The sequence below is a fragment of the Condylura cristata genome, unplaced genomic scaffold, assembly GCF_000260355.1.
Source record: "Condylura cristata isolate star-nosed mole 26May11 unplaced genomic scaffold, ConCri1.0 scaffold00001, whole genome shotgun sequence".
NCBI classification, from domain to species: Eukaryota; Metazoa; Chordata; class Mammalia; order Eulipotyphla; family Talpidae; genus Condylura; species Condylura cristata.
The window spans coordinates 2,038,958-2,061,735 of record NW_004567102.1 but is presented as its reverse complement, the minus strand read 5'-3'; the positions used below and the strand labels follow the sequence as shown (position 1 = coordinate 2,061,735).

At 56.2% G+C, this 22,778-nt stretch overlaps 1 protein-coding gene across 2 annotated transcripts in view; it reads left to right on the top strand.

The window, feature by feature from the left end:
* Nucleotides 1–5,961: 5,961 nt before the first annotated feature.
* GRM4 (glutamate receptor, metabotropic 4) overlaps nucleotides 5,962–22,778 on the top strand; it is a 101,633-nt gene continuing 84,816 nt past the window's right edge. Inside the window, exons 1-2 of one of the 2 annotated variants that reach the window (XM_012722771.1) lie at nucleotides 5,962–5,981; nucleotides 10,854–11,746. In XM_012722771.1, the coding sequence (XP_012578225.1) occupies nucleotides 11,228–11,746 (519 nt within the window). In that variant the 5' untranslated portion in view covers nucleotides 5,962–5,981; nucleotides 10,854–11,227. Of the gene's footprint in view, nucleotides 5,982–10,249; nucleotides 10,281–10,853; nucleotides 11,747–22,778 lie in introns of those variants that run through there. The other variant, XM_004673388.2, reaches the window with a different exon arrangement.

The following is a 22,778-nucleotide window of genomic DNA, read 5'->3' as shown; positions in this document are numbered from 1 at the left end:
GCTCGGGGAGCGGGGCACCCTTTGCACCCCTGCCTCATGACTCCGGGCGGGAGGGCAGCGCCAGCCGCCAGCGCCGCGGCTCCTCTCGCGGGCACCGCGTCCCGCGCCTGTGCCTGCCCCAGTGCCGCTTTTGCCCCGGCCCGAGCCCGGCTCGCGCTTGCGGGTGGCGAAGAGGATTGGGACGGCGCCCGCCCAGGGCCGGGGGGTCTACCCAAGACCCCAGCACTTCAGGGTGGGACACCTCCGGACGCGTGGGACCGGCCCTCTCAGGGGCCCTGAGGAGCCCGTGCCCTGTACGCGTAGATCAAGGGGGCAGACGGACTGTGTGTGTGTGTGGTGTGTGTGTGCGCGCGCGCGCGTGCGTGCGCGTTTGTTGGGGGGGTCCCCTCTGGGGTCGGGCTTCCCCGACGCCCGAGAACTGGAGGCGCCCCCTCCCCGCGCGGGGGCGGGGCTGGAGGTGGAGGCGGGCCCTGAGAGGCGCCCCCGCGCGGGGTGGTCTGAGGCTGTTTGTGCTGAAATGGGGCAGCGGTGGCGGCGGCAGGGAGTCTTGAGGCTCGAACTTACGAGCGCCCCCTGCTCCTAGGCCGCGAGTGACATCCCCGCCCTCGACACCCCGTCCTTTTGGGAGGAAGCTCCTTGCTTCTTTCCCTCCTCGCAGTACTACCCCTGCCCCTGAGGTGGGAGGGAGCTGATTTTCCTCTGAACTGGGCTTGCCTAGTGGGGTGCCCAAAGCCACGTGTCTGTTGGAGCGGTGGTTAGTCTGTCTGCTCCTCTGTCAGTTTGGCAGAAAACCCTGGTGTTGCGGGAGAGGGAGTATTGTGTGTGTGTGTGTGTGTGGGGAGGGGCTCCAGCATATTCCCTCCCCTGCTCCACAGTGGGCCTCAGGGCAGGCAGGATGGCCAGGTCTCTAAGGGTCTCCAGGCCCCTCCCACAGCCCCACAGCCGTGGGGAGCTCATATCCTGGAGCCAGCTCATGGTAGAAGTGAAAAAACGCTCTAATTCCCACTTTCCCCAGGGTGTGCCCTGGGCCTGCCCGGCCTCTCTCCTTGAAGCCACCTGGGGTTTGGGGCCTGGTGTGCCTGCCTGGCACCTCAGAGGCCTCAGGGCCCAGTGGGGAGGCAACTTCTGTGAAGAACTGAGAACCTGCAGTAGCTTTTCCTCAGGACCTTTCCTGAGATGGCAGAGAGAATTCCCACAGCTGAGTGGGGGGGGGGGTGGGATGGGGCTCCTGGGTGTGCTTACCTATGTGGGGGATACCCCTCCTGGGAAGGCCCTGGGGGTTAGTGGAGAGGGCCCTGAAGAGGACCTGGCGATGGAGGATAGTAGCAATCAGATTCCTGGCCGGCAAAGGACCACTTCCTGAAGGGCCCTTTTGCCCTTCGAGTTCTGTCCTTGGGGTGGGGTTTGTGGGGCTGGGCCCCTGGGCCTCTGCCTCGCCCTGGGGTGAGAATACCTGCCTGCTTATGAATTAAGTGAATTATGAATTAGGTTTCACCTCCCCACCCCCACTTTTGTCCATTTAGCCATAAACCTGCCCCATCTGTTACTACTTTCATATAACTGACAAAAATACCCCAAAAGCTACCCCCCCCCCCGCCCCTCCAGGCCTTGGCCACTATCCCTCCCAGGAATATGAGCACTTGGGAGTGGCCAGAGAGGAAGGTGGCAGTAAGATGGCAACACTTAACCCAAAGGAATGCTCTACCTAGGATGGCTTTTCCGGAGAGAGATGTGAGGTGTTTGGGGGTGGGGGTGGGGGGTTGGCAAACATCACTTGGTGTAGATAGAACAGGTCCTGAGCTGGCAGAGGCGGCAGGGGTGGGAGGTGGGAGCATGTCAGGAGTTGAGCTGCTTTCTCGGCCTCAGTGGCCTAGCGTGGGCTGCTCAGCCCTCCGCCCCCAGCCTGCGTCTGGGCGGCTTCGTTCTGTTGGAGGCGTGACGTCTCCGGGAGGGAGCGCCTGGCACAGCAGCAGGCAGGCTGCCCGAGGTAGGTGAGAGAGTGGCGAGTGAGTGAGCGAGCAGGCCAGCGAGCCAATGAGTGAGCAGTATGCCAGCCAGAAGGGTCAGGGCAGAAAGGCTCTGCAGCACCCCCGCCCCCCCCCCCCCCCAGGGATCCTCATTCCAGCCTCTGTCTGGGATGCTTGGCCACACCTGCACCTGCCCACTGGAGGGGGGACAACTGGTAGGAAAAGATGCGACTAGGACCCACAGTCTCCTGAGCTTTATAATTACAGCCAGTAGACTCATCCTTTCTCCTAGACAAGTGTGGAATCGCAACCCCTAATTACCACCCACCCCAAGACATGCCTGCCTACCCCTGCTGTCCTCAGCTCTGAGGCCTGGAGCCCAACTCTGAATTGGGCAGGTCCTGCTGGCAGCCCTGGTAGCCGGGTCTGCCGGCTCCTGGCTGGAAGGTTATCTCACTTCTGCAGAGTGCTAAAGGCCTTTGCTGCCTGGAGAACTCATGGGGGAGCTGGCATCTGGGCTGCAGCCCCGCTTGCGCTTGCGGGGCTCCGCTGAAGAGCTGCCTGCTGAGGAGCTGGCTGACCTGGGGGAGCCCGAGGGGCTTCCGTGGGTGGGGGAGCAGAGGACACCTGCTTTCTTATGGTTCCACCCAGGTATGGGTTCCTGGAAGGAGCAGGGAAGGCTTGTTTTATTGTCTCTCCTGCCCTATTTAGCAGGGGACTATCAAAAATTAATATCGAGATTTCATTGCCTTTGGCCCTGGCAGAGTGCAGACTGCCTTTTCTGCAGCTCTGGGGAGCTCCATTTCTCTCCTCACTGCACGTCTTTGGCCTCCTTCTGGCCTCCCTCTGCCTCTCCTCTGTCTCCTGGCTGCCCCCCACCCCGAGGCAAAGCTTGGTGCTTGCCTCCTCCCTCTAGTCCTGGAGGTAGGCTCTGGGGGCTTCTGCCTCAGTTCCCCTCTGCTCTGCCCTGCCTGGGTCTGCTCTTGAAAGGAAGACATTTAAAAGAACTTGCTTAGAAAAGAGGAAGCCGGGCCCTCCCTGGTGGCGCAGCGGGTTAAAACACAGCACTGAGAAGCTTAAGCCACTTCTGCATGAGTTCGATTCCCGCCTGCCCCGGAGGAGATCCACATGGCGGAGGAGATCCACATGGCAAGGCAGACCTCTCCTGGCCCGCCCGCTGCTCCCCTCAGCAGTGTACTTCGTTAGTCTGCCTGTTCTGCTCCCCACTCTGCCTCCGGTGAATCTTCTCACCCTCCGCATCTCTGGCCTGTACCCCAGTTCTATATGAATAAATAAATAAATCTTAAAAAAAAAAAAAAAAAGGAAAGAGGAAGCCTACCAGAGTCCAGCCAGCTCACCGGGAGCCTGCCTTCCTGCCTCCGAGCCCTCTGACCTGAGGGAGACTCTTCCAGCCCATCTGTATTTCTCTTGGCTCCTTGGAAAAATGAGCGCCACAAGGATAGTAAAAACCACTCCTTAAATTAAAGCTGATGACTCCCGTGGAAATGTTTTATTATTAACCTCACCGTTTAGCAATCTCGTGGCAGCAGTGAGGCATAAATATGTGTGTATACATGTATATTAAATAAATTGGGGAACGCAGTGCATAATGACATTATCTGGACCCCATTCAATTAAGGTAGATATTATCTGCTGTAATTGGGAAGTGCCAGCCTGTCCTGACAGCCCAGGCTGTCTTGGGGCTGATGCGCACTGACAGGCAGCCACGCTGACGAGCAGGCCATGTGTCTACTTCAGCCGCTCTCCTTCTGGAGGAAGCTCTGGTGGACTTTGCTGCAGTGGCGGACAGCCCCAGGACAGCTCGGCCAGCTGTTTGTCCCAGGCTGCGCCACCTGCGTCAGGTCAAGGAGGCTGGGTCCTGCCCAGTCCCCCACACTGGCCACCTCTCGGCCCCTGAGGGTGACAGAAATTAGCCCCTGGGTTTGTGTTCTGGTTGAGATCAGGGCTTCTGGTCAAAATACTGTTATTGCTACAGGGTTATTTTTAGATTTGAATATAGATGTAAAGATTAGGGGACTTGACCTGGATTCTTCTGTTTCTGGCTGAGCCGCAGATGTTACTGGCCCTTGCCGGTGCCTGGCCTCAGTGGCCTAGGGATGGAAGTCACACTCACAGTTGTGCTCTGTCCACGGTAGTGCAGGACAGTAGGACTTGAGTGCCGAGCCTCTAGGCGAGTGGGCCCCAGCTTTCCAAGGTAGTGTGGGTGCTGGGCAGGCTCTGGTTTAAGGAGGGGGAGACAGGAAGAAGGTGAGTGTGAGTTTAAGGAGGTGAGAGGAAGAAGCGGCATTCGTGGCAAAGCCCATAGTAGCAGCATCTGCAAACAAAGACACTGCCCACTTGGGTTTTGCGCCAGAAAACTGGGGGTGGTTGTGGTATGTGGGTGTGGGAGCGAGAGACCCAGGGGTCGACATGGAAGTGGAGACCTGGAGATTGGAGGAGAGCTGGGAAAGCACAAACTTGGTGGCTGGACCCTTGACTTGGGGTGGGGGGGGGCAAGGTCAGGAGTGGGTGTTTTCTGGGCTGAGCTGGTGGGACCAAGGCCCAGTGAGATGCTCTTGAGTTGCCCTCCTGCTGATGTGAGCTGGTGTGGCCTTAGCAGGTGGCTGCCCCCAGAGGTCAGCTTTGTCTTGTTATGAATCCCTGCCTGTCTGTGCTTGAAGACCTCCCAGCGGTCCCCGATTTCCCCCTGCATGCCTTGGCCCCCAAAGTCCTCCTTGCTTCTGTGTTCAGTACCCTCTCTGACTGACCTTTCTTGCCTCTCCCCCTCCCCACTGCTCTCTGGTCACAGTGGCCTCCTCGCTGTTCCTTGCAAACTGCCAAGCACATGCTCACAGCTTTTGCACGTTTTCTCTCTCTGAGATGCTCTTCTTCCAGATACCCAGGATTCACACCTTTACTGTTTTAAGCGTGTGCTCGAATGCCGCCTCCTCAGAGCAGCCTTCATGGATTACCTCTGTCCAAGGAAAGCTCCCGCTTTCCTTTCCTGCCTTATCTTTCTTCACGGCCCCTTCTTGGTTTCTCCAAGTGTCTCGGATCTGTGTGTGGATGCACGATTGGCTCCCGTGCTTCCTCCACTGGGACAGTGGCTCCACCAGGCAGGGGTTTGTGTGTGTTCTTCTTTTTTTTTTTTTTTATTACAAAGTTTATTTTTACATCATTTTGCACATTTTGTGTGTGTTCTTTTTCTGGTTTCTCCAGCGTTCTGAGCAGAGCCTGGCATAGTAGGTGCTCAGCATGTATCTGAATGACACATCAAGTTATTGAATGGTTGTGGCAGAAGGGTTTGGGTTCCATGCCTGACCACTCGAGAGGGCTGTAAGAATTCAGCAGAGTGCTCCTCTGTGGAACTGGAATGCTGGAGCCTTGCCCTGGGCTCTGCTTCAGTGGGCGTGGCTACTGTGCTGGCTCTGGGGCCTCACTCCCCCCCCCCAAATTTATTTATTTATGCATATAAGGGCTGGGGTACAGGCCAGAGGTGCAGGGGGTGAGAGGATTCACCAGAGACAGAGTGGGGAGCAGAACAGGCTGACTGACCAAAATACACTGCTGAGGAGAGCAGAGGGTGAGACAGGAGAGGTCTGCTGGGCCATGTGGGTCAGCGCCCTGGTGAAGGATAGCTTCACAGTGCTGCACTTTAACCCCTTGCACCACCAGGGAGGGCTCTCTGGAACCCAACTTTGATCACTTACTGAGCATTTTAGGCTAGAAATGGGTGATAGGCCCTAGAAAACCCTTCATGGGCTCCCAGGCTCATCAGTGTCAAACAAAAGCAACAATACACATACGCACACACACTTTATGGTAATAATTGTGGAGGATGGAGATAGTGTGGACTGGAGCAATCAGGGCAGCCTTCCTGGAGGAGAGGTCTAGTTGCTTCTTGAAGGGTCAGTCTCCCAAGGAAGAGGCTGGAGGGAACCATAGGGTGGGGGAAGCACCAGTGACCTATCACCTATCTGAAGTTTTTCTCTCCTAATTTCCATTGGAATCAAGGTAAGGCATTCTCCCACCCTTCCCCATCACCCTCGCTTCTTCTCTTCCTAACATATTTCTCTAGTGCCCACCACATGCCTGGCACAGAACCAGTCACTTCTGAGCCAGGCTCTTGTTTTGGTGGAATAGGGAGGGGACGGCTTGTGAAGGTCTGGGGCTTCTGAACTTGGGAGTGTTCTTGATCAGTTGGAACAGCTCAGAGGGCGTGAGGGGAAGGGGCATGGGGGTCAGTCATGGAGTTGGATGAGTGTCTGGAAACAGGGATGCTCTTCTTATTAATGTGGCTATAGGTTACCCTGGGAGGGAAGTTGGGAAGAGTTGGAATCGTTGACTGAGGTCGCATCATACATTCACTCACACAGACCCCGATGGGTGCCAGATGCCAGGCCAGGCTGGGATGCCGAGACAGGGAGACGAGTATGACATAACCGCCCATGGACTGGCCCACTTCTCAGTGGAGATGGATCTGGTGTGGCCGAGATGGAACGAGGCTTTGTATGACCGGCCCCTATTCCTGGACTGTCCAGCAAACCACACCTCTGCCCAGTCAGTGTGGAGGGGGCCCGCAGAGGGATGAGAGGAAGCGGGCTGTAGAGGTGGCCTGCAGTGGGGGGTGGGGGGTGTCTTGGCCTAGCTGGCTTGGCTTCTGTGGGTGGGGTGGTATAGGCAGGTGGGGAGAGGCCTGGTGTTCTCCCTCATTTCCCCCTTTGGGGAAGGGAAGCTTCTGGTTCCACTTCCGGAGGCATGTGAGATGTGGGTGATGAGGCAGCTAAACAGATCGGGAGATTCAAAACACTCCACTCATCTATTCACAGTTCCCCAGCTTTTCTGGGCACCTGGGTCTGGTTGGGCCTAGCAAAAGCAAAGGTGAAGGAACTTGGGAAAGCTGGGGGTAGGGACCACGGTGGGAAGGGATGGTGGGGAGAGGAAGGGGCTGGGTGCCTGGTTCCAGGCAGGGGTGGGGGAGGGGTGGTGAGGGAGGGAAAAGGGGGGGGGCAGCTCTGGAGCCTGGATCCTCAGCTTTGAGCTGAGGGCTGGAAACAGCCCTGGGATGGTCCCTGCCACAGGGGGCTAAGTACACCCCCTTAGGGTCTCTACTGCCCACCCCCTCCAGCCCCCTTCCCGGTACCACTTTGTTCTGGTGTTTGGGTTTCATTTTATTTCCTCAATCTTGCAAGAATAAAAAGAAAGTTCAGTAGAAATTAATTTGGAGTTTAGTGAAATCAGGCTATCTTTCTTTGGATCTGTTGTTGTTTTGTGGTTTGTGGTTCCTTTTGGCTCAGGCCCTGGTTGCAGAGGGAAGGATTTATGTTCGAACTTGGGCTTGTTTGCATGTGGACGGAGGCAGGCTCTCCTTCCTCTGCAGGTCCTCAGATGTCAGAGGCCCTCAGGTGGGGGGCGGCAGGGTCCACTGCAGTCATCACCCTGGCTCCCCTGGCCTCAGGGGCTGCTCACTGCCGAGAATGCTCTGGAAGCCCTGTTGGCCAATGAGATTGCTGTGGAGATGACCACAGTCTTCTTCCCTCTGTTCCTCATTCCCTCGCTGCCCAGCTCTGTCCTCCCAGGGACCCTGAGAATCTAGGTGGGCCGCAGAGGGAAGGGAAGCCAGGGACCTGGGAGAGACCAGGAGCAAGGGCCAGGGGAAGAGGCCTGGTGGGGGGCAGAACACCTTGGGCCTATAGCCACCCTGGTGATTTTGCTCCTGTTACAGCCTCCCCCAGCCCGCCCCACCTTCCCTCCCGCCCCGCCCATCTCCAGCTGTCCCAGGTTTGAGCATGTCTGACTGTTTTGGAATAGGGGGTAGTCTGAGGGCTCCAAGCCTCCTCCCCTCTCCAGCTCCTCTCTCCCTTTCAGAGGGGAGGTGGCCCCTTGGAGATCAGCCTTGACTCCGCCAACTCCCTCTCCCCCCACCCTCAGCTCTTTCACTGAAGGGGTATTTTTACTTTTCCCTTGTTCTTGTTACATGATCAAAGGAAGGAGGGGAGTTTAAAAGAGGCAGTGGTTTGCCCAGCTCTTTGGAGAAACTCAGAAAAGACAGGCTTGGTGGGACTGAGGGCTGGAGTGGGATCGGCCTTGGGTAGTAGGGCCGGGCCTGGTGGAGGGGACCTTGTGGGCTGACTGACCAGTTTGGGGCTGGCCTACTTCCTTGGGGTCTTTTTTTTTTTTTTTTTTTAAAGATTTACTTATTTATGCATATAAGAACTGGGATACAGGCCTGAGGTGCAGGGGAGGGGATGAGAGGACTCACCAGAGGCAGCGGGGAGCAGAACAGGCAGATGTACTGAAATACACTGCTGAGGGGAGCAGCGGGCGGGGCAGGAGAGGTCTGCCACGCCGTGTGGGTCAGCTCCCTGGCTGGGGATCGAACTCGTGCTGCAGTGGCTGCAGGTAGCTTCATCATGCTGCGCTTTAACCCGTTGCGCCACCAGGGAGGGCCCTTCCTTGGGGTCTTGATTCTAATCCTGGAAGTATTTACCTTTCTCCTCATGTGGCTTTTGTCCTTTCTCTGTGTGTGTGTGTGTGGTGTGTGTGTGTGTGTGTGTGGCATGTGTATTCTGTGTGCTTTGTGTGTGTGTGCACATTGCTCCATTAGTGGTGTCTAGGCTTCCAGGAGAAGCCAGTGTTGAGCTTCTGGAAAGATCTAGAAGCCTGAGCAGGAAAGATGTGGAGCCCTGCTGTCAGAAGCTGCTGTGCTTTGGTCCCCGGGCCTGCGTCTGCCCTGCTGCAGCCTCGGCACATGGCCTGTCACCATGCCAAGAATCCCTCTATCGAAATTCAGGAAAACCAAGCCTGAGCCTTCGGATGTCAGGACGGGGTAGGGCCTGAGCGCTCGGCCCGGCCAGTGCGTGGCGTGCCCTGGGCTCCGCACCACTGCATGAGGTGTGGTGCCTCAGCCTCCTCAGCTGTGAGGCACGGCTGGAAGACGCCTGGGTCGCAGGCGCGGAGGCGGCGGGAGGAGCTGGGGCCGGGCACTTGGGCAGCCCCATGTGCTGCCCCTCCACAGGGTCCTGTTGGCATTCGGCACTCGGCCAAGACAGTGTTTCCTTGGGCGGGCTGCCCCCACGGGCGTCTCTGACCCTGTTGGGAACAGGCTAGCAGGTGACTCCCTCACATGGTGACGACTGAAAATGCCCCTGGGGAGAGACCGTCCATTTGATGGATTTTGAAACTGGGGTGTACGTTGCACCTCCAGAAGGGTGTGGCAGGACGGCGGGGCTGGTCTCCTCCAGCTTCTCTCTCCTGAGCTGCTGGTGCCGGCGTCAGCCAGAGTAGCCCCCACCCGCCCCCCACGGTGACAGTTCCTGCAGGTGTAGCGGGTCTGAACAGCTCCCCAGCCTGCTCCAGAGCCAGGCCTCGGGAACTGGGTGCCTCCTGCCCCAGGGCTGTCTCCTGAGGCAGGTGCTGCTAGGAGCACTCACCCATCCTGACTTGCTGTGTGCCTGTAGGGTCACCTGCAGAATGGGGCCAAAAGGAATTAATGGTGTGTTCTTAGCCTCTGAGGAACTAATGAAAGAGGGAGCGTTTTGATGAGGGGATGAGATGTGAGGTGAGGCTCCAGAGGGCCCTTGACAGAGACGCTGAGGCTGGACTCTGAGGCCGGACTCTTCTTCTCCCTGTCCCTTTTCTCAGAACTGGACCAGTAAGGCCTCTGGGGTGGGGGGATTACAGGAGGGGTGAGGGGGCGCTGAGACTATTGCTTGGCCTTGGGAGAGGGGCCACGTCGCCAGGGAAACCTCCCAACCCGAGCACAAAGCCCTCTTCCAACTGTAGGGAAACTGAGGCACAAATGGCCTTGTTGGCCTTCTTTGTCAAACCCTGGGGGCGGGGGGGCCTCAGGACCCCTTCAGTCAGCCCCCCAGTCAAGCCCTGACTCAGCTTTCAGTCCTTCCTGTCGCCTCCTAAATTGAGGAGAGGGAGGTTGTTGGCTTTGAGCAGGGAGGCTGGGGTGAGGGAAGAAACCCCATGGGAAATTAGCCCAAATTAGCAGTGAGAATGAGGAAGAGCTGGTGTTCTCTCCTCTAACCTTGCAGATAAATATTTAATCACAACAACAATAATAATGACGATGATCATAATAATGTGCAGTAGCTTAGGCCGTAACCTGAGCCCAGCTCTCAGAGGGAGGAAGTGGGGAAGAGAGGAGCAATCGAGAAATTGAGAGATTAGGACAGAGACGGGAGGGGGAGAGGGGTGGAGGGAGGCCAAGCAACGAGAGGAAGCTGACTCCTAGTTCTGGAGCCCTGGGTTACCCTCTGCCCGGGGGCAGCAGCCGGGTGCCACCCATACTCCCTGACTCAGGTAGAGTGTTCCCAGTGTCTGGCAGCCCCAGCTTCTCCTTTGTCTCCAGAATGAGCCTGATATCTTCCCCAGGGGACCTTGTTCACATTCCTCACCCCTGAGTCTCCCAAAAGTCAGTGTCTCAGGACCAGAGCTGGGAAGCCAGGTTGGAGTTGGGGTTCTGCGGCAGAATGTTCTGCTTTGGCCTCCGTTTCTTCATCTCTAACATGGGGTTGGGCCTGGTGGGACTAGTTTCTTGCTACTCCTGTGGGCCAGGGTTGAGGAAGGTCCCTCTTCCTCCCTGGCTAGTGGTCAGGCTGTGCCCTGGGGAGCATGCTCTCTCAGGCCCGGGGTTCTGATGGCAGTGGGTCCACGCCTTGAGCAGTCTTCAAACGTGACCTAATTTCTACCGTAAGCTCTCCCATTTGAACCAAAGTTGAGCAGCAGCTGGGAGGAAACCAAGTTCGGGAGGTTTGTGAGCCTTTGGTGATAACCTCCAGCTTCTCTTTCTCAGGTTCCTGATGAGAGATCAGAATGACTAATGTCTTCTTTGGGCTTCTGTTTGATTCTCTCTCTCTTTCTCTCTCTTGCAAGGTTGGTAAGCGGAGAGCATTGGAACCATTTTCTCTTTGATGCCAAGATATGCCACGCTAGGAATACTCCCTTTTCACCATCGTCTCCCAAGAACAGAACTGCAGGACTGGGGGACTGAGACCAGAGCTTCATTTCACTCCAGCCACTGCTTGCTGTCTGCGGACATGGGCCGTGCTGGCAGCTGAGCGCTGTCTGAGCGACGAGGAGCCCCAGCGTGGTGCGCCCTGTTGGCCTCCGCCAGCTGCCTTGCTGCTGAAGCTGCCCTGGAGAGCCTCTTGGGGGCTCGTCTGCCCATGCCTGCCCAGGCTGTGGGGCCAGGGACCTGCCAAGGCTAGGGGAGGCCTGCCTTTCATGGGTCTCTAGGGATTTCCGAGATGCCTGGGAAGAGAGGCTGGGGCTGCTGGTGGGCCCGGCTGCCCCTCTGCCTGCTGCTCAGCCTTTATGGCCCATGGGTGCCTTCCTCCCTCGGGAAGCCCAAGGGTCACCCCCACATGAATTCCATCCGCATAGATGGGGACATCACGCTGGGAGGCTTGTTCCCGGTGCACGGCCGGGGCTCGGAGGGCAAGGCCTGTGGAGAACTTAAGAAGGAAAAGGGCATCCACCGGCTGGAGGCCATGCTCTTTGCTCTGGATCGCATCAACAATGACCCGGACCTGCTGCCCAATATCACGCTGGGCGCCCGCATTCTGGACACCTGCTCCAGGGATACCCACGCCCTTGAGCAGTCGCTGACCTTTGTGCAGGCGCTCATCGAGAAGGACGGCACGGAGGTCCGCTGTGGCAGTGGCGGCCCGCCCATCATCACCAAACCTGAACGCGTGGTGGGTGTCATTGGTGCTTCGGGGAGCTCTGTCTCCATCATGGTGGCCAACATCCTTCGCCTCTTCAAGGTCAGTACCTGGCTGGTTGGTCCCACGGGTGTTCTACCCGTAGCCCTCGCCCTTACCCCCAGGGTGCCAGGCCTGGCCAGCTCCTTTCTCCTCTTCTTATCCTGACTCTGGAGGAGAAGGTTTTGTCCTGGGAGCAGTGTCTGAAAATTGAGGGAGAGCTGTGGTTAGAGCTTAGGCCCCGCAGAATGAAAGGTCTGAGAAGGTCCAGCTTTGTGGTGCTGACCGTGGTGCTGAAACAGCACTTGCCCCGGAAGCAAATCTTGATCAACTCTGTTTCTTCCATAGGGGGTTTCTGAACCAAGCATGGAAAGGAAGAGTAGTGAATGACAGGAGGGGAGGAGAGAAAATAGGCAGACAGATGTATAAGAAGACAGACAGGTAGAAAGAAATACAGATAGGTAAAAAGGTAGATTAAAAGACTGGGTGTTGTCGAAGAGACAAGAGTCTAATACTGTTTTTAAATAATGCCAATTCCCGAGATCGATTTGTGTTTCTTCTGGGTAGTTAGAAAGCCTTGCATGGCCCTCCTGCTTCACTCCAAGATTATGGTCAGAAAAATATGTCCTGATTTTTTTGGTAAAAAGCGTTGGGCTGCTGAGGCCGTGCAGATGAGGATGGAAGGAAAAAGGCCTGGAAGGAGCAGGCAGCCCTGGTTTCTGGTGCCCTCTGGCCTGAACCAGCTTCCCTCGCTTCTTTCCTCTGCCCTTCCTCCTCGCACACCTTTCTGCTTTTCCTCCTGGAATCCCTCCCTGCCCCCTTCCCTGCCGCCTCCCATCCTCTCTTCCTGGGGCAAGAGCTGCTGATTTGCAATTCAATTGGAGCCAAGTGCTGCGCTAAGCTGCTAAAACAACTGAAAGCTACTGGGTAGAGAGAAAAACATTACAAGCGTTTTACCAATAATTATGTGCCCGCTCCTCTCTCCTCTCTGGGGCCTGCCTCGTGGCACTGTATGTTTATGTATGTGCATGTGCATGCGTGCATGTGGGATTTGTGTGTGTGTTGCGGGAGAGAGAGAGAGAATAGGAGAGTAGGAGACTTTGGAAGCCACTCATGTCACAGCTTGGCCTCTGGAGCTGGCTTCCACATACTCAGTCTCCCGAGTTAGAGAGTTAGACCATGGATTGCGAGGGGCTGTTTGACCGAAAGCTGGGTGGGAAACTCAGAGGCTGGCGCTTTCTACACGATTGTTTTCAATCCCATGATGCACAGGACTTGGGGCAGCAGGGGGGATGAATGTGGAGGGGGTGTGTGTGAAATAAAGGAGGCTGGAGTTGTGGGTCACATTTTGGGATGAGGTTGGCACTTTGCAACTGTGAGGGCCCATGTTGTCTGCTGTGCCAGGTGGGCCTGGCCTCTGGGCCTTCTTACCCTAGGGTTGGTTTTACTAAGTGATCTGGATGAATGCACATTTTTAATGGTAAAACAAATGGATGCATTTTGAAGAATGCAAGCTGAAGAGGAAACTGGAGACTTGAGGGAAGCTGCCCTTCCAGTGCACAGTCTTGGAACAGGGGGCTGGGTGGCTGATGCCCATCATTGGTGGGACCACATGGGAATGGGCAACCAGGTCAGTCAGTGCACTCCCCATTTTGAAGGGAGGAGGGGCATAAGACTTGACTGTTTGGATTGTACCTGCAGAATCATCATTTCACCTATCTTAGATGACCTGGGCCATCATCCTGCAGGAGGAACAGGGGACAAGCCCTGGATTGCTTGTCTGCCTGTCTGGGTCGGACATAGGAAGAAGGTAAAACAGCATGATTAAGCCCTTGGAACTACATGGCAGTGAGGGTCCATTCCCACCAGCAACCAGAGGCAAGCCATGCCTGTTTTATTTATTTACTTATTTTTAATAAATTAATTGTAATAAAAAATTATAGATGCATAAAAACTGGGGTACAGGCCAGAGGTGCAGGGGTGGTGAGATAACTCACCAGAGACAGAGTTGGGGAGCAGATGGATGAAGTACACTGCTGAGGGGAGCAACAGGCGAGACAGGAGGGTCACCATGCCGCACCATGTGGGTCACCTCCCTGGCTGGGGATCGAACTCATGCTGAAGCAGATGCGGCCAGCTTCTAGCTTCATAGCGCTGCACTCTAAGGTTTGTAGCGCTGCCCTCCAACCCGCTGCACCACCAGGGAGGGCCCCCCCATGCCCATTTTAAAGGAACATGGGGGGGGTGGATCGAAGAAGCAAAGACCTGCCACTTGACACATGGCAAAGGTTCCAAGAATGGTTGCTGCCAGCATCAGGCCTTAAATATGTTTCAGAAATACCCATATTTGGGATGAGCCACCCAGTAACACCTGCCTTCCCCCCCCCCGCCCCCCAGGAAGTGGGCTGTGACATTTGTGCTAATCTCTCCTCGGACAGGACAGATCTTGGGTGGGGTGAGGGGTCCTGGGGCCAGAGAATCTCTCCAGCCTAGGGGCTCACAGGTGTTCCTTTTCCTCCACCATCTGGTCGCACTTGGAGGTAACCTTCATTTGTGTGTGTCTCCTCAGATTACAGAGATGAGTGGGTTGGGGCAGGGCCTCTGGAGTCCCCCATTTGCACAGAGAACCAACCAGGACCCAGAGGTAAAACACTGGGGAGGAGAGAAAGAATAGGGGGCAGGGGGTTGGGGGGCAAGTTGGGAAAGGAAAGGGGGGAATAAAGTAGGGGGAGTGGGGAGAGAGCCAGAGGGAGACAGATGGCTGTGGTCTGCATTCCCTGGGTTCCCTTTAACAGTGTTAATGTTCCAGGCTGGCGACATGAAAACTCCTCAATAATTAAACTGAGAGAAATGAGAAGCTGGGTGAGAAGCTTAAAAGCCATTTACTGAGTCAAGAAGGTTGACCTTTGGGGAGGGAGTTCAGGAGCAGGAGCCCCGGGCAGGGGCAGGAGAGGGTGAGTGAGGGGCAGGCACCAAGGGGGGGGGGCTGGCAGGGGTGGGGGGCTGCCATGTCAGGTGTCTGTTTCAAAGGGCAGTACTGCGGGCCCAGCTCCGCTCTGCTCCCCACCAGGACTGTTAGCTGGGCCTGCTGGGAACTTAAACCAGAGGCTGTGGTTACAGCTCTCTTTTCTCCAAAGGTGGATTTCCTGTCTACAGCTCAGAGAGCAACTCTGGGTTTGGGGGCAATAGGGGTGATTTCTTGCCTGGAGAATACTAATAGGGTGTGGGTATGGCCAGGGTGTGAGCACAACCCACAGCTGTCACAGCTGGAAGAGACCAACTCTCGATCCTCTAGAGGAGCTAACTGATTAAGTGATTGGCCAGGGCTGGAAGTCCGCCCCCCCCAGTGCCCAAATCTGCTCCTTCTAGATGGCCTATCTAAATAAATCGGGTTGGGCAGTGGTTCACTGGGGATCAGAAACCCTGACTTTGTGAAGTCACAGGTCTTACAGCTCTATTCCCTTACTCTCCTGTACCCACCCCTTCCTGTGTCTTTATTTTGGTTCTAGGGAATATCGATCATATCAAGAATGCCTTTTTGGAGGAGATCTAAACCCACTGGATGGGGTCTGTACAGTGCTGTGTAGTGGGCACAGCTCAGGTCCTGGAGCCAGTCAGATTGCAAAGAGAACCTCCATCTACCCTATCAGTCATTCACAGTACAGTATGAACGAGTCAGCGAGCTCTTTCCCTGAAAGCAGTTTTTCTCCATTGTTCTGTGGAGGAAAAACATGCCAAGTGCCCCGAAGGAAGCAGTTTTCAAATACGATCAGAGCTCAGATGGATCCAGAAATCATTGCATCGAGTCCCTTATTAACATTTTATGTTGAAAAAAACCGAGGCTCAAGGGCAAGGAGGCAGCACAGCGTGGTTGGCAAGCATTTGGACGAGGAGCCAGATCTTCTTTGCCTGTTGTTTTGTCTGTTGGTGCCTCACTTCTCTTATTTGTAAAATGTGGGTGCTCATGGTCTCCTAGACCAGGAATGGGACGTAAGAGTGAAGGTCCAGAAAAGACCCAGCCTCGTGCTTGGCACATAGTCAGCCTGCAGGAAATGCCACAGCACAGCTTGTGTTGTAGCTGGACCTCAAGTCAGCACGAGAGATTTCGTCGATGCGGAAGAGGCCGGGGCGGGTGGGCAGCGACAGACGGTGACCTTTGAGGCTGATCCCGGAGAGGCCCCACCATCTGCTGGGCCCCTCGCGCCTTCCCGCAGGGTGTGGAGACTGAGCAGCCAACTTAACTTTCGGTCCTGAGATCTTTCTTGCTGTCACAACAGTGGGGCATGGGAAGAGGAATAGGGTGGCGTGGAGGGGGGCAGGAAGGACAGGCAGGAAAAGATGATGGCTGGGAAGCCAGCCAGCAGGGGACTGGACAGGTGCCCCATCTTCGCAGGCGAGGCTGGGCCAGAGAGGCCGGTGAGCCACATTAGCTCTCCGTGCACACTCTGGGTCCGGCCACCGTAGGTGACTGCTTCTAGACAAAGCTGCTTGCCTGGTGCCTGGCCTGGCTGCCCCTCAGCCCCTTGCCCAGGACTCCTGGGGCAACTCTGTGGCTCAGCTAACATCAGGTGATCTGCCGGGGATGTGGCATTTGTGTCTTTAAGACATTTTCATTGCATTTCAGAGAGAGTTCGCTTACCCTCCCACAGCCTGCCTGTCTCCCTGGAAGACAACGTGGCATCCAGGCCAAAAAACAGGGGGCGTTTCCCACCATTCTCTTTCCACTGTCAGGAGGCCCTGCAGGCCCCACCTTCGCCTGGAGATGACTACTCCAACTCACCTCCTCCCAGCACGGCCGGGTCTAGGCGGCAACCTCTCTCCCCTCCTTGCTTCCAACGAGACTTTGCTCAGTGGCCTTGCTTTCTTTTCTTTTCAAAGGTTTATTTTTGCATACGAGAACTGGGGTATAGGCCACAGGTCTGGGGGAGAGAGGTGAGAGGATTCACCAGAGAGTGGGGAGCTGTATAGATAGATCTAGTGAGATTCACTGCTGAGGGGAGCAGCGGGAGGGACAGAAGAGGTCTGCTGCACCTTATGGGTCAGCTCCTGGCTGGGAATCAAACTCGTGGTGCAGTGGAGACGTAACCCCTTGCACCCCCAGGGAGGCCCTCGGCAATCTTTTTTTTTTTTTTAAAGGTTTATTTATTTGTGCATACAGAACTGGGGTACAGGCCAGAGGCTGAGGGGCGGCGAGAGGCTTCACCAGAGACAGAGTGGGGAGCAGAACAGGCAGAGCGAAGGAGTACACTGCTGAGGGGAGCAGCGGGCGGGTCAGGAGAGGTCTGCCGCGCCATGTGGTCACCTCCGGGGCAGGCGGGGATCGAACTCATGCGGAAGTGGCTTTAGTTTCTCAGTGCTGTGCTTTAACCCGCTGCGCCACCAGGGAGGGCCACCTCGGCAATCTTTTTAAAAGCAAATACAATCTGTTACTCCTTTCAAGCCTTCCACCTCTACCCCCCATCTTTACACCCCATCCCCACTTAAACTTTTTTTTGCTCTTAAACTAAGACAAAAACTCCCACATTCCTTGTATGTCTGGGAGGTCCAGGGCAACCCGGCGATCCTGACTTCATCTCTGTGTTCCCTGGATGGACTCCACCTGTTTCATCTTCCTGGATGACATCATGCTGTTTTCCCACCACAGGGCTTTTGCACCTGCTATGCCTTCTGTCTTCTGTCTTTTCTTCTTCTTTAAGGCTGGGTCCTATGTTTTCCACCGTCAGCTTTAATGAACTGTCTCCCAAAAAAGCTCCCTGTCAGATCATCCTGTCTTGTTCCCTCTCTTTTCTTCATGCCACTCATCACAAGTTGCAGTCCTGTGCATATTTATTTCCCTGTTTGCTCTTAGCTTCTTTTTCTAGACCAGGGAATGGCAAACTATAGCCACTCGGTCATTCCTGGCCTGTTTCTGTTTTCCTACGGCCGATGAGCTAATAATGGTCTCACTGTTTTGAATGGTTGAAAAAAAAAATCAAAAGAATAACAATATGTTATGACAGGAAAGTTATATGGAATTCAGATTTCAACGTTCATAAAGTTTTATGAGGCTACAGCCACTCCCATTAGTTTACATATCATCTAGGACTGCCTCGGGCTATGACCTGGGAATTGAGTGGGTGAGCAGGAGCCCATCATCTGAGCCCTGCTGGAATACAAGCTGTACCTTGGGGTCCCCAGTGGAGGCCAGGCCCACAGTGAACCACTATGTCAAATGGACTTGGAGAGGGAGGGGGAAATGGGAATGGGTGTCTACAGCTCCCCCTCCCCAGCAAAGCCTGGCAACAGCAGGGTAGCTGTGGTCTGCCGGGAGCTGGGCCCACCTTACTGGACCAGGCCAAGTGCCCACAGGGCACCTGGATGCGTTTCCTCCTCTGCCCACCTCTGGCTCCTTGCTGACTTAGGGAATTCTTTCACCTAAAGCCTTGTTCCCTGATAAAGGGTCTCCCTGTGTGCCACTGAGGATATTATTAGAGATTTGTCTGCAGGACTTGCTTAATAAATGTTGGGGGTGAATGAGGGCCAACCCCCATAGAGGTGACTGGGGGGGACAGTCAGCATTCACAGCGTGTTTGTGTATGTACTTAACCTCTGCCAGAGTCTGTGCGAACCTTCAGGGCGCCCCCCCTGCAGAACACTTCTACCCCCATAGGTGTATAGTAACCCCCCACTTTATGGGTGAAAAACCGAGGCACAGAGAAGCTAAGTAACTTGCTCTAGGTCACAGCTCTAAGTGGTGCAGCCAGATATAAGCCTCGGCTCTTTGATGCTGCATCTACCCTTTTCACCGTGCTGTTCTCCTGTCTGGGCCATCAAATAGTCTTGTGTTTGGGACCTTGCCCACTCTGTCCACGGTGTGGCCTCCCTGAGCCTCAGGTGACTGTTCTGGAAAGTAGGTGTGATGGTAGTACCTGATCCGCCTTCAGTGGGTGTGTAGGGGACACTGGTTTACCAGAACAGAGTGTTTGTGTGGTGCTGAGGGGTGGGGACGGAGGGGCATGTCCGAATGGGTCTCACGGAGGGTGCCTGTCTGGGGCCGCTCCCCTGCGGCACGGCCCTCACAGCCTTTTAGCCATTGGCTGCAGCCTCTCTTTTCCCCAAGCTCCAGGTATCCCTCTGCGGTAGGGGCTTGGGGTGGGGGTCTTCAGACCCACGGTCAGACCCAAGGCTAGAGAGGGGCGAGGAGGCTTCAGGAAGGGGAAACATGGCTTCAGGAAGCAGCAGTCCTGGGGAGTGGGGTGCTGTGGTCCCCTCACTACTCCATGCCAGGTCTCTGGGGAGTCATCTAGTCAGCTGGGGGTGTCCTGGAACCCCCCCCCCCCCCCCGGGCAGGCAGGTGATGAGACAGCAGGGGCTGGGTCCATATTTGGGCCCCTGCTGGGTGGCCAGCCTGGCCACCGCCCCAGATCCTTCAAGTCCTCTGCATTCCAGTCCTCCCACCTTCTCCAGGGAGGCCCTCCCACCCCGCCCTCTCAAGCCCACCTGCCCTAGGTGCCCTGGGCTTGCTGTGTTGCTGAACATAAGAGGCTTGAAGGGGCAGGAGGTCCGAGTTCAGCTCTGGTTCAGCGTAGCAGACTGGCTCATTGTGCAACTGCAGGAGGGAGGGAGAGACCGCTGGGGGCCTCTGGAAAGACTTCTTGGAGGTGCCCCGGAGGGAGGCTTGAGGGTTCCCTGGGTGCACTCAGACTCCAAGTCCTGGTTCAAAACCCATCTTTCCTGATCCTCCGGGGGCTGACATGATCCTGGGGCGTGGTGTCTCCCTGGTGACATTGGTGGGTCTCCTGGAAGTCCATGAGCACGCCGAGGCAGGATTGGGCTGGACTGTTGATGGTCACACCCGCTAGCCCCCCAGCGCCCGACCCAGAGATAGACAGACAGTCAGACAAGTGGGGAAGGCTGCCGGCTTGGGAACCCGGGGTGGAACCGAGTGGGGGGCGGTGCCTGTGGCAGGGGTGGGGCCCATCTGCTCTGAAGGGTTAAGCTCACTCCTCCCTTGCCCAGCCCTGAATGAGCTGTCTCCTTTTCAGATTTTTCCCAATTTATTAAACTAGCATTTTTATGACCCAGACATGCTGGAAATGAAAAGAAGGCAAATTCTGCTTTATATTCCAATTGACCTTTACGCTTGCCACTTGCTCCAGGGCCAGGGGCCGAGTGAGGAGATGAGATGCAGGTCCAGGCCTCTCTTCTGAGTTCTGGGGCCTCCATGGTCGCACATCGGTGGGGAGAGGCGCAGGGGCAAGCCCCTTGGTCTGATGCCCTCCTTCCCCAGCTCCCGGCCCCCTCCAAGGTCCTCCGGTGTCTCTTGTCACGGCTGTGGAACGGAGTCAGCTCTGACCTCATCCTGCCTCCGCTGGGGTGTGTTAGGGGCAGGAGGATGGGCAGCATTAGCCTTATCAGGTTGGCGGCTGGGGATGGGGCTTGTGTTCAGTGTAGCTTCCCTTGCCCCCCACCAGTGCACAGTGTCACCCCCTTCCAGACCCGGCTTCTGGAAGATGTCAGGGAATGCTGTGTGGTCCCAAAGAGGGCAGCCCTAGCCATGCATTCCAGGTGGGACACCCCCAGGGGAGGCGTGTGAGGGCTGGCTCTCACGCAGGGTCACCAGGGGTGTGGCTTCCAGGATCACCTCTGTTCTGAGGGGAGAGTGGGGTGCGGTGGGAAGTGGGGTACACAGCTTTCACAGGTGAGCCTTTTATTTCATGGACGACGAGTGGCATCTTCAGTGTGGGTCTGGTGGGGGGGGGTTCTCTCTCTCACACGGCGTCCTATTTACTTACGACTGTTTCGAACATACGGGAAATTATAGAGACTAATGTAATCAATGAGCCCACCACCTGGCTGTGCCCAGTATCGATAGTTTGCCCTAAAAGCATCCCAATGTGTTTTCCTCGTGAGAAGGCAAGCTTTGCAAATATGGCAGGGGCCCCGGTAGGAGCCTCCTCGTCCAGATCCTTCACTTTCTCCTCAGAGCAACCACTGCCCCGCCCCGTGTGAGCTGTTTGTAATTCTGTTTATTCCTATGCACTTAAACATATGCACCTCCATAGCTCAGGCCGTTCTGTTTCGCGCGTTTCCAGCATGAGAAAGCGGGATCGTCTTGTGCATCCTGCAGCGTCCTGCTCTTGCTGAGCGCCACGGGGGGCACGCCCCCCAGTGCGCCCTTTTCTTCGCTGTGTAACTCTCCGCCACGACGGCACCTGTGTTCTCAGTTCATTCTCTGTGGTCATCCAGGCAAGTTCCCCTGGATGGGTCTGCCAAGGCTGTTGCATGACCACCTCGTCAGTGCCACACTTGGGAGAGTCTCGCAGGTCCCCTCCAGAAGGGAACTGCAGACACGGGGGGGACTGAGCTTCCTAAGCTTCCTGAACTTCTCCCCTCTGTGTAGGGGCACTGCCCCCCCCCCAAACCCCCACGCTCACGCTGTCTCAAGCAGGCAGCCCCACGCCTGGACCGAAGACAGCCCTGCGAGGCAGGACCCTCAGGGGCGGAGTCCTGCTTCATCAGGCTTCCTGGGGCTTCGTGGACCTATATCTGGAGATGCCTCTTGCGGCTCTGCCACTTCCTTTGCCGCGTGACTTGGGGTGAGTTGCCAGACCTCCCTGAACCCGGGGACCCCATCTAGAAAATGGGAATGGCAGTAATGGTGAGGGCTCCGTCCGCAGGTGCAGCGCCGTGCTTTTGAGGCCTGGCATGTCCAGGTTCTGCTGCCTGGCTGGGCTCGTTATTCAAGGGGAGAGTCGTGCCTCCTCTCTGCTCCCGCGAAGTCAGGCTGGGGTTCATTGTTCTACGCAACCGACATCACGGGCCGTTTTGTGCAGGTGCTGTGCCAGTGCCATGCTTTAGAAAGAGTGTGGGCCACGGACCCCAGGCCCCGGAGCCCACCAGGCTGTGATTTCATGACAGTGAGGTACCCTGGGAGCACACCCCTTAGCCAGCCTGGGGTGTCGGGGAAAGCTCGTTGGGCAGCTAGCCTGGGCATTAGGGTCAGGACACAGTTAGGCTGAGGGAACCCCAGCTAGGGGGGAGTCCGAGGCCCGGGAGTGAGCCGGCAGCGGCTCCCTGCCTCCGCCTCCCGAAGGCCTCCTGAGGTGGTGGCTTCTGACTGCGAGGCCTCAGGCCACGGCTGGAAGGGGGCTTATGGGAAGCCTGAAGTGTGAGGAAATGTTAAGTGCCTTATAAGTACTTTGATTATTTTAAATTGCTTAAGTGGTTTTCTAAGATGGTCTGAAGTATCCCAGTGACATAGACACAAAATCTATTAGGAAAGTACAACAAACCCAACAGGGGAAAGTGGCCCCCACCTGTGCCCCCCCCCCCATGCCCTGGCCTGGCTGGTCAGCTGGACAGGGTCCCCCTCCTCTCAGCTCTCAGCCTGTGGGGGCTCTCCCAGCCCAGAGTCTGACTTCTCTCTCAAGCATTGTGTGTGTGTGTGGGGATACCTGAGAGGCTTCTCTCTTCGGAGTGATCTGTTTATCCAGTGGCCTGGGGGTGCTGGGGGCCCAGGCTTGACATTCCCGTTCTGTCTATGACTGTGTTATTGTTTGCCCACATACTACATCCCCATGGCTATTTACGTACCAGGGACCCACCCAGCCCCTGCCTTCCCCGGGGCAGCCACTGCTCCTAGGCCCTTCCCAGGACTGGACAGGGCACCTGCTGCCTACTCTGCTCTTCTCCCCACTGTTTTCATGGGCCCACAGCTCCTGGTGGTGACCCCACGGCATTCTTGGTGATCGCATTCCGGCAGATCACCAGAGCTTGCCTTTGTGTGGCCATGATGTTCCTGTGGGTGTTTTCTCGATGCTTTTCTTTTCTTTTTTTTTTTTTGAAGATTTATTTATTTATGCATATAGGAATTGGGGTATAGGGCTGAGGTGGGGGTGGTGAGAGGATTCACCAGAGACAGAGTAGGGAGCAGAACAGGCAGATGGACTGAAATACATTGCTGAGGGGAGCAGTGGGTGATTCAGGAGAGGTCTGCCCGCCATGTGGGTCAGCTCCGTGGGTCAGCTTCCTGGCGGGGGATCAAATTGGTGCTGCAGTGGCTGCCTGTAGCTTCATGGTGCTGCGCTTTAACCCCTTGTGCCACCAGGGAGGG